Source organism: Eleutherodactylus coqui, chromosome 5, assembly GCF_035609145.1.
Source record: "Eleutherodactylus coqui strain aEleCoq1 chromosome 5, aEleCoq1.hap1, whole genome shotgun sequence".
Classification (NCBI taxonomy): Eukaryota; Metazoa; Chordata; class Amphibia; order Anura; family Eleutherodactylidae; genus Eleutherodactylus; species Eleutherodactylus coqui.
This window is the reverse complement of record NC_089841.1, coordinates 72671225-72682572: the sequence shown is the minus strand read 5'-3', so window position 1 is coordinate 72682572 and position 11348 is coordinate 72671225. Positions and strand designations below refer to the sequence as shown.

Here is an 11348-nt window from a genome sequence, read left to right as displayed (position 1 = left end):
AATGAAGTGACTAGTGAACGACTTCTCACTGTAAATAGGAGTCATTCACTCTTCGAACAACTGCCTGTTAGCAGTGAATGGAGACGAGGGCTACAAGAGATCTCTGGTGTGCTCGACCTCCATTAACAGAACGACTATCGCTCGTGTGAAAGCACAGGAGCAATTGTCGCTGGGACAACTGTTGGGTATCTTAAGTTATACTTTTAGGAAAATCTAGGATTAGCTGATATACTTACCATAAATATCAGTTACTTTCACTAATGATGGGTATTGCCATATAGTCATTTGGTTTGATGGAGATCCGTGACTAGTGACAAGCTCTCTTGTATCTGGCAGCCAAAGCATGGAACAGATCTAATCCAGAAACATATTAAAAGGAAGATTAAAAGAAAAAGAAAATAAACCATTGTAAAAGCTAGAGAAACTAAATTATAACCAAACTGAAGCAAGGATTGGGTTCTTCATGTACCTCTTGTCTGTGTTAAATATTAACCACACTCTCAATGCCCATCACTTATTCCAAGTAACATTGACTAATATAAGCTGTTTATTTTTCATGATGTTAGGACACACCAAGTCAAGCAAACAAAATAGTGATTACGCTACTCATAATACACTGTTTAGCAACCAAAGACAAGGGACTTGTAGCCAAACCAGGAGTGAAAAAACCCAGCATAGAAGAACTGGATTTACAAGACTCTACATAATACATTTTACTGGGAGATTCAAAAAAATCAAGGTTATCCAGAATATCTTCTGAACAAAAAGAGATACAAGTGGGAGACTTTGTAGAACGCTTAGATGGGTGGGGAAACTCTTTGCTACTATGGTAGTGTCTATCGGCCGTCTTGGAGGCAGCCATCTAGGATTCAGCCCAAGAAACTTCAATAGAAAGGGGGACATGGGATACATGATTTGAGGGTAGAATTTAATCAGAAATTGATAGGTGCAGTAAATTTTCTATACCTGCAACCATTTTCAAGTTATTGATTATTTCATGTTAAGCCAACTTCTGACACCTGAGAAGACGCAATTAGTGTTTTCCCTACCACATAATTCAACATAACTCTTTAATACTCAACATGACATTATCCATAACTGGAAAACGGTTGCAGATATAAAAAAAAACAAAAAAAAAAACTGCACAGATCAATTTCTAACCACCATAGTGGCAAAAAGTGTTCCCCATCCATCTGAGTGTTCTACAAAGTTTCCTACTTGTAAATATTTTCATACATAAGATATTCTGGTTGGCCCTGACTTTTGAATTACACTGTATAGCTATAGATGTAATAGCAGGGACACTATAATGTATTAATTTATGCATCCGCTTTTCAGGCATGGTCATATACATTTTTAACTGTGCCTTCTTTACCTGCGAGTTTGCGTTTGTTGAGTTTATAATTTTTCCATTACTTGTATCCCAAATACGCAAATTCCCATCGCTCATTCCGCCACCTACAGCAAGAGTATCTGAAAGCCACGGACACCAGTTCATAGCCTGTCATAGAAATCAAAAACAATGTGTAAATCTCTCAACCATTTCAGGACCAGGTAATTCTCTTTTTTTTTAATTTTCATTCAAATTTCAATTGTTCCATTAACATAGCCATATGGGGGCTTCCTTTTGCAATTTTGAACGGTACCATTAAATGTTTCAAAGGTGATCCTCCTTAAAAAATAATCTGCCACCTACTTTTAGCCCTATAAGTTAAAGGAGATGTCCCGAGGCAGCAAGTGGGTCTATACACTTCTGTATGGCCATAATAATGCACTTTGTAATATACATTGTGCATTAATTATGAGCCATACAGAAGTTATAAGAAGTTTTATACTTACCTGCTCCGTTGCTAGCGTCCTCGTCTCCATGGAGCCGACTAATTTTTGGCCTCCGATGGCCAAATTAGCCGCGCTTGCGCAGTCCGGGTCTTCAGCTTTCTTCTATGGAGCCGCTCGTGCCAGAGAGCGGCTCCGTGTAGCTCCGCCCCGTCACGTGCCGATTCCAGCCAATCAGGAGGCTGGAATCGGCAGTGGACCGCACAGAAGAGCTGCGGTCCACGAAGGTAGAAGATCCCGGCGGCCATCTTCAGCGGTAAGTATTGAAGTCACCGGACCGCCGGGATTCAGGTAAGCGCTGTGCGGGTGGTTTTTTTAACCCCTGCATCGGGGTTGTCTCGCGCCGAACGGGGGGGGGGGGGGTTAAAAAAAAAAAAAACCCGTTTCGGCGCGGGACATCTCCTTTAAGTTTGTGGGCTGAAAGTAGATGACCCTCTGAGTCCAGGGATGTAAGTGTTCTCCTTGCCTCCTCCATCGTTCCCCCGGTGTCAGCGCTGAAAGCTGCCGCTCAATTACTTGAGCAGCGAGCTACATAGTTTGCCCATTCTAGTTTTATAATGGTTGGATGACTTAGCAGCACCACTCAATGCATTAAGCAGCGGTTTTCCACACTCAACGGGGGAGGTAAGTTTAACACTTACATCCCAGAAATCAGTGGGTGACTTACTTTCAGCCCATAATCTTAGTTCACAGGGCTATAAGTAGGTGACAGAGTCTGTTCAAATTTCTGCCACTGATGCCTCTACAAATACATGTCAAATTTATCTGGTGTATTTAATATCATGTGAACATGCCATTAGTGTCATCTCCAACCAGAATATCTCACCTTGACAGCTGTGGGGTGCGCCATGCTCTGCAGTGGTGTGCTGATCTTGTAGGATCCTGGATCATAGGGCCAGATATTAAGAATACCATCACTTGAACCACTTGCCAAGTGCTTTTCTGATGCGGACCATTTTAGACTACAAATGCCTTGTTTGTGATGTAAAGTTCCAATGTGATGTTCTGCCATGCGGACATCATGATGATGTATATGGCCAAGCCTGCATCCACTGGACAATACAGAGATGATAATTATGTTTCAATAAAGCATGTAGCATAACTAACTTTTCAGGTGATCTTTCAGTATAAGCCGCCATGTGTTTATACAAGAGGAATAACACTACATCTGCCCATTATATGGCTTGTAGATGAATGCTTTATACCAGTTTTCTCTTCTGTAAACTATCTCTAATTCTCAGTATTACATGGACTGGTGGGTGTACCCTAGTACTAGGATGCTTCCCCTACACTGTACCCACAGAAGGAGATCTTGCTTATCTTTCTCTCTGTAGCAAACCCTCAGAAGCAGAAGTAGCATGGAAGACATACAGCAGTACTGAAAAGTGTAGATGTGAATCCTGCACAGAGGTGGGACAAAACACTTAGAATGTCTATGCGAGTCTCTCTGCCCCTTTCACTCTCAAGAAGCTCCCTCCCCCTCTCCTCTGCATAGACTACTATAGGCAGCATGAGACAGCAGCATGCCAAGACACCCATTTCCCCAAACACACATCCTATAATCGTCTAAGTGTCTGTTATTAGAGACAGACTTCACATGACAAGAGAATGTGGACATCAAGTTAGAATGAAACCTGGGGGGCAGCACTTTAGTGTGACTACTAAGCTGAAAAACATTTTTTAGGTAAATTAAGTGATTTGTAGTCTTGCTAATTACTTTAACTATCACATAAGCAGTGGCCCTGCCATGCTTTATCATGCACAAGCTTGATCTACGAGATATTACTTAAAAGCTATGTAATAAAAGCAAAAAAGTTAGTATGGAAAACACTGCAATGGTTCCCCTAAAAGATCCATGCCATCTCCAGTGGACTGCTCGCCTCTCCTTACCTGCTCACAATGTGTTGATTCCAGCTTAAAGCTCCCACTACAGACATGTGGCCATACATGTTCCTTATTTTTTTCTGTGTTTCAATGTCCCAGAGCTGAAAGATTAGAAAACCTTCTTTATTTCACCGCTCACTAAAAGGTACTTTCTATATGGACCGATTCTTTGCCCAATATAGAAGAACGCCGACTGGCAAACATCGATTGGCGCTCATTTGCTTTTGTTTGCGAGGGCTAATAATCACTGCTATGAGGGTGAACGATTGTTAGTACATTCATTGGTCACCATTGGCCAGCTGTACATGTCCTGTTTCACAAGGGGAGATGTACAGTTGGTCAGAGCAGAAGTTTATGCTTGCTGAACATCAACAAATCAGTCAACGAGCAATCACTTGCTCCTCAGCTGTTCATTAGTCCGAACGAATGTTCTGAAGAAAGTTCATGCCCGTTATCAGGCCGTGTGAGGGGGCGTTAGGTCGTCATCTCAATGTGGCATATTTATTCCACAATTTAATAGAGGAAATGATATGGAAATTTTTCAAATCTATAGCAAATCTGTATGTATCTGTCCACAGATTTCTCCTGGAGAAGACATCTGAGAGATGATTTGAAGATCTGCAGCATGCCCTCAAGTCAATGCAGTTTTTTTTCTGTTGTGTGTTAATGAGGTTTGCTAAGATACCATTCACTTACATTGAGCCGTAGTTGTGGAAAATCAGCAGCAAGAAATACTCAACTTGTGAACATGGCTCATGAATAAAACAGTACTGGAAAGAGGAGGCGCGGAATGCTGGCCCTATAGTACTGCATGTCAATTTAAAAACGACATGCCTATGTGCCTACTTGGAAACTGAAATTGAAAGTATTAATATTGGGTATGACTGGAAAATAATATAGAGGATTTCCACCAAACTGTGTATATTAGACTAATGGATAATGCACATGCTTCCATGCATAAACAGGATATTAAAGGAGAAGAGGTGGTCTCAGGATACAGATTAGCATAGGATCCACAGCAGTGCTCAAACTGATCCAACTGCAAAAAAAAACATGGGTGACCTATGGAGACCTATCCCATAGTTTAACTAATAGCTGATGGGCCAGGACACCTTTTGTATGTTTTCTATAAAATCTCCGTACCTACGAGGATTATAAAAAAAAAAAAAAAAAAAAAAAACACCTTAAAATCCTTCATCCAACCCAAAACTACAGTATGAAGTAAAAGTACCTGAACTTCTCCATTGCTTGTGCCAACAGCCAGACATGACCCGTTACTTATCCATGAGACAGATGAAACGTACGATGGAGAATGTAAAAGAATAGTTTGCTCTACGCTATTGGTTTCCGCGTTCCAAACATACACAGCTGATTGAAGCCCTAGAGCAACAAGATTTTTGGAACTCCAATCCAGCAGGTTTAGATCTGAAAACCAAAAAGAAATATATGTTAGAGGAGGCATAGCAAAGTATATTTAAATGATATTTCCATATAATAATTTGCTTGTGTTCACACATGATTAATTAGCTGCAGATTTTAACATCAAAATCCACACCATGTCATGCAGATTGTAACAAAGATCCACAGCAGACTTCAACTAAAAGTGTGAAATTTGCTGCAAATCTGTGTCAAAACATGCATCAAACTACATTCCAGAAGGTGATGATTCTGTTGCAGATTTTGGTGCGGATCTGCACGTATGAGTACAGCCTTAAAAGGAACAGATCATAATTACTATCATAAACATTTTTTTTGTCAAGTTGGTGTAGATTTTTTTAATTTTTGAGTATCCGTATTAAAAAAATGATATTTCAACTTTCCCACTAGCTGTGGAAACACTCTACTCGACATTTCCAGCATTCTGCAAATAACCATTTAACTTTGCTGTGTAGACTGAGACAAAGTCATCAGAGTTAGGCTGCTTTCACAGTGTTTAAAACTTTGTGGTGCATTAACAAGGCCTCTAACAGTACATTACAGCTGTCATGAAATCCCTCATCCTCTAAAGGTAGGTTCACATAGCATCATTCACTATGTTCACCCATTCCATCTCTGGGTCCCGTCTGAGTTTTTAAAAACGGTATTCAAACAGAGCTATTAGAAAAACCATTTTTAATTAGTCAAAAGGAGAACAAAGTCGCAAACCTTAATCTCCATTTGACAGGTCTTCCAATTACTTCTTTTACTTTGGAGAACTCAGTAGCACAGTCAACATAGTCGTCTATAAAGACAACACAAGAAGAAAGTGTGAAGCTGCAACAGGAAAGCTCCTTCAGTAATGTAAAAATATAGTAAAATATTGTTTATCATACAGACGTACAGCACTGAGTGAAGGTCTTAGGCAGGTGTGGAATAAACGCTGCAAAGGAAGACTGTTTTCAAAAATAGAAGTCATCTGATTGACTCCAAATGTATTCTGCAGCAGGACAACAACCCCAAACATAAAGCCAATGTCATTAAGAACTATCTTCAGCATAAGGAAGAACAAGGAGTCCTGGAAGTGATGATCTGGACCCCACAGAGCTCTGATCTGAATATTGAGTCGGTCCGGGATTATATGAAGAGACAGAAGGATTTGAGCAAGTTACATCCACAGAAGATCTGCGATTAGTTCTCCAAGATGTGTGGAAAAAACAGTCCTCCAAAGTTCCTTCAGAAAGTCTGTACAAGTGTACCTAGAAGAATTGGTGATGTTTTGAAGGCAAAGGGCGGTCATACCAAATATTGATTTGAATTAGATTCCCATTTTGTTCAGTCACTTTGCATGTTATTAATTGACAATAATAAACTAATCAACACTTCTATTTTTGAAAGCATTCTTACTTTGCAGCACTTTCACACCTGCCTAAAACATTTGCACAGTACTGCATGTTCAACTATATCAATAACTATGTAATAATGTGAATATGTAATAAAAAGTATGACTTACAGAAACTTACAGTAATCATTCCGAAGCCCAGTCAAGTGGATTTTCACATCAGGTTGTAATAAGTTAGATTTTTCAAGCGAGACAATGGTCTTGCTTTGCTGACAGCCTACAGAGACACAAACACCAGATAGTTACATCAATCAGATTGACTTAATGAGATGGCAAAGGGATTATTTCAGTAGCAGTTCAGATGATGTGACACTGGAATTCTTCGGCATATGGTACTTATTCCAGGACACATGGATATTTTCCTGTTTTATAGAGGTATAAAGGCTGTGGATGCTTTGGCAGCACTTTTTATAGCATTGGATGTATTAAGAGATTTAAACAAACATATTTGCAAATCTTTTTTTTTTAGAAGATTTGGCTCCATTTGGCTTCTGCAGCTTGCATGTTTTCTATACATAGCAAGCTGCAGAATGCTGTTCACGGTCAATTTCATCGGTCTGATAGCTTGGTATCTCCTGAACAATTTTCTAAATTAGATTTTGATCAAATAAAAGTTGTTCAACTTTTTAAATGAGAATTTAGCTTAGCTGAGCACTAAGGAGAACAGTTCACGGCTGTATGGCACAGTACCTCCCTGCGAATGCCCTGTGGAAGCCCAGCCTTAGAGGGAATTGGGGTAGGGAACCTCTTCTGTATTACTTCCATATGTCGCGACAATGTATCAAGAAAGAGGTGGACCAATAGGAAAACCTCTAAAATAGTGAGCAGCTCCCCATTACCGGTTGAATCATTGGATACATGAGTAAATATTGCATAATATTCCATATTTCCAAGTAAAATAAGCTGTACTTTTTCATACCTCTGTATGTACATGAGTCTTTCTCACACATCTGCATTGCAGTGTTATGTTGCTTGGATGTTCCAGTTTCATTCTCTTTTAGAGAAGTGAGAAGTATCTGTAGAAAAAAAATGAATTACATGTGGTTGACATTGTGGCAGATTTACTATTGAAAACATGCCAACTTTCTGCATAAATTGTATTCACACCACATTTATTGTGCATTTTAGACACTATTGAACATTGTTTTGCCATGTCCAAAAGAGGGCTTGGTTTTTCATGTAGGGGTGTGGCTTTGAGGAAAAGGCACGCGGTTTCATAGAAAGGTGCCTATGGCTTAAGTGTGATATTGTGCACCAAAAGCGGTGCTAAAATTCTGGTATACTAATAGGTGATATAAAATTAGACTAGAAATTCTAAGGAATTTTCCAGATTTATCTTTCAGCAGTCACTGAGATAAATCTGCTTTATTTAAGCCCCTTAAAGAGACCACAATACACCTTTTTACTGACCTCACTCTTGGGCTTTAAGCTTGCACATACATCTTTTTAAGGCAGTGGCTTGGCTGACTAGTGATAGCCAGAATCCTGCTCTAACTGCCATGAAAGGAGAAACCTCAGATCCGGGCAGTTTAACGCCTTACTTGTCACAATCAATAGCAACTATTACAGCGTGTGGGTGTGTGTATACATATTATGCACACAAATTATAGTGGGTTTACTAACTATTTGGTCAGAATGTCTTTGAATGCCTGAAGTATCCTGGGAAAGCAGAGGGGCCGGCATTCAGATACTGCGTCCCTGCTGATTGGTCCAGACACAGTGCAATACAGCATGGGAGGTAAGGGTGAGTAAGTCATGACAGGGAACAACTGGCAGAATACTAGGCTTGCTACACACCCCTTCCCTGAAAGTAGATTGCAAAAAGCAGAAGAGCAAAAAAAAGGGGGGGGGGGGGGGGAAACCATCTGAAAATCAGAATTTACAGACATAAAACAGGGTGCAAATAGCAACAAGTGAGAGGGTAAAGAAAACCTGGTGTATTATGGAAAGCTTCTTGGTAGCTCAAATATGCTTTAAGGATCCTTTCCCACTGGACAGAATTGTCGAGCGGTTTGTACTTCTGTTTATTATTTTCCCATACGAGGGCCTATTGAATAGGAGTTGTCCAGTAACCTGACAACCCCTTTAAATCCGCACATGACTTTGTTGTGGATTTTGGTGCAGATTTAACTCACTACATGAAAATAACCAGAATTTACTGTGAAATCTCCACAAAAAAACAGCATGCAGTAGATATGAAGATCCACAATTTGACTCAAACCTCCAGTGGATTTTTTCCATTGTGAGCGAATGGGGTTCGTTAAACAATGTAAAACTTCTAGCTGCCTATAGCCACAACCATGAGCTCTATGTAAAGTATATGCAGTAAGCTTTTACGCAGTTTGGTGGACTTTTTGATGTAGTTTTTAGTCAGAACTAGCATGTCATCATAACAGCATTATTCTAATACTTACTTGAGGTTGGAGAAAGGGGATTTTTTTCAGATTTAGGCACCTTCTGATGGATTTCTTAGAGATGCTGTAGGGCACAGAGTCTTCTGATTGGGATAATTTGGAAGTTGAGGCAGGAACATTTACAGTGGATACATCTGTTAGATCTGAAAAAGTTATAGACCATCAATATATCTGAGTGCCGATTAACCCCCAAGTCAGTTACGGCATTCGGGACCCGAACAATTATTTTTGTAAGACAAGTTTGCTTTGGTAGGACACTATTTTGTAGCCGCTCATTTTAGTTCTAACTTATGGGGATAACCACATTCATATATTCCACAGATTGCTACAGTTATGGTGATTCCAAATAGGTCTATTATTTGGGGCCTTCAAATGTAATATTTCATAAAATTGCTTTTATGGGTTTTGCTTTTTACATTTTTGTTCTCCACAATATTACTGTGTAATAGGCTTACATATCACCCTGTGTATAACTAAACACACAAATGCTCTAGTAATCAGCTAGATTAAGGTCGCCTTCACACAGGCGTATTCGCACGCAAAATTTATGTATGCAATATGCAGTGAATAGAACACATTGAATTCAACAGTTCATTCATATAAGTGTATTTTCCTGCGCATTTCAAAAAAAACAAAAGCATGCTCCATTTTTCTGCAGATATGCGCACCAACAGTTTCCATAGAAGTCAATGGGGGTGCACAAATGCGTGCGAGTGTATGCTTGGAGATGCACAACACACAGATTGTACAGGAAAAACAGCACATCTTGAACCCATTAGTCATTTCAATAGCTGGGAGCATCAGTGCATATTTTTTTTGCATGAGCAATGGTGCACTACTTGCAAGTAGTACAGTAAAATACGCTGATGCGAATGCAGCATTCATGCACACAAGTAAATATAGATGAACACACAGTGTGAAAATTACACTGCATTTCCACTTTAAAAACCCCACATCAAAATGTGCAATGAAATCCGCACATAATTTTCTTGCAGATTTGGCACAGATTTCACTCATTATGTTGAACAAATGCATCTGCAGTGAAATATCAGCAACAGAAATGCTGCAGATCTGAAAATCCACACTATGGCTCTAATCCACAGTGGTTTATTAAACTCCCATTCACTAACATTGTACTGTACTTGGCTTCAAAAATTTGGGTGCAGAAAGGTTCCGCAACTAGTATGCAGCGTGTCAAAGTGGTCTGAGGGCACAGAAGTCACTCAGTAATACCATGAAAAAAATCTTCATATAAAAAGTAAGACAGGTGACCGGGAAGAGTCTTCTCTTCTCAGTGAATAGCCTAAGGGGAAAGACTCACTGATGCGATGTGGCTGCAATACTGTCAAAAACCTTGTCGATCTGCGGCTCTTCTGCAATTGACATTGAGGAAAGGTTGCGGATTCTGCTTCATCGCTAGGAGTAAAAAAAATATATCTGTACTGTGAATGTCTGACAGCTCACTTTGCGGGCCATCCGCAGTACAGAGAAAAGAAAAACAAAGCTGGTACGCTTGGACGCTGCTGCTGCCAGGGCCGGATTCTGCATTCGGAATCTGACCCACCTGTGTGCATGCAGCCCAAGTCTTGTATGGACAGAGATCACAGAGAATTAGGGCGCCTACCCACTTGCGTTTGCGATTTTCGTGCGTGAAAAACGCAGCATTTTTGGTGCGTTTTCCGCGCGGTTTTCGTGGCGTTTTTCGCGGCTTTTCCGTTAATTTCCATTGACATTCATGGGTGCATTAAGAGAAAAATAAGGACACATATGCAACTGACAGTTCCTATGTTAAAAATTGCAACGGACCGAAAAAAAAACGCAAATGGACAAGAACACATTCTATCCTAATTGCTCTTCAGAAAAAACGCAAAACGCAAAGAAAAAAAAAATTAAAAAAAAATCGCAAGTGAGTAGGCGCCCTTACTGTGACATCTACAAAGGGCTACCCCTGTTTCCAACAGCCCCATTTAGATCAATGAAGAGTGGCTGTGCACATATGGCCAATTCTCTGGGAATGTAGAACCTATAACAGGTTATACAAGTTAAAAAACAAAAAAGGGTTGTTGTGACAATCCATGTGAAAGGAGAAGGGCTGCTGGTTGTGTCATCTGAGTTCCACTGTGCAATTTCCTGCAATAAAATGTGATTGTGGTTATATCCTCAGCTGATTTAAAAGTGGCAAAGCATCCCAGTGGCTAGAAAAGCATACGATGCCAGATGCATCTCCTGCAGAGGTCCGGATCGTCCCGCCGCCGGCATTCCGTTGCAGCTTTCTCTCCCCACAGAGAGGAGAGAGGCTGCAACTGGAAAAAAAAAAAAAAAGTGGACATGCTGTGGCTGTCAATATCGTGTATCAGCCGCGACAGATCGGCTGCCCCGTGTGGATGACATTTTTA

The 11348-nt window shown here is 40.2% G+C and overlaps 1 protein-coding gene across 2 annotated transcripts in view; it reads right to left on the bottom strand.

Annotated features, from left to right (window-relative positions):
* Nucleotides 1–11348, bottom strand: part of CDC20B (cell division cycle 20B) — a 32146-nt gene that overhangs the window by 2799 nt on the left and 17999 nt on the right. For both annotated transcript variants that reach the window (XM_066602724.1, XM_066602725.1), the window contains exons 4-11: nt 8953–9095; nt 7458–7554; nt 6660–6755; nt 4952–5145; nt 3727–3821; nt 2663–2888; nt 1376–1501; nt 237–354 (exon numbers count right to left, since the gene is read on the bottom strand). In XM_066602724.1, coding sequence (XP_066458821.1) covers nt 237–354; nt 1376–1501; nt 2663–2888; nt 3727–3821; nt 4952–5145; nt 6660–6755; nt 7458–7554; nt 8953–9095 — 1095 coding nt within the window. The remainder of the gene's footprint in view (nt 1–236; nt 355–1375; nt 1502–2662; nt 2889–3726; nt 3822–4951; nt 5146–6659; nt 6756–7457; nt 7555–8952; nt 9096–11348) is intronic.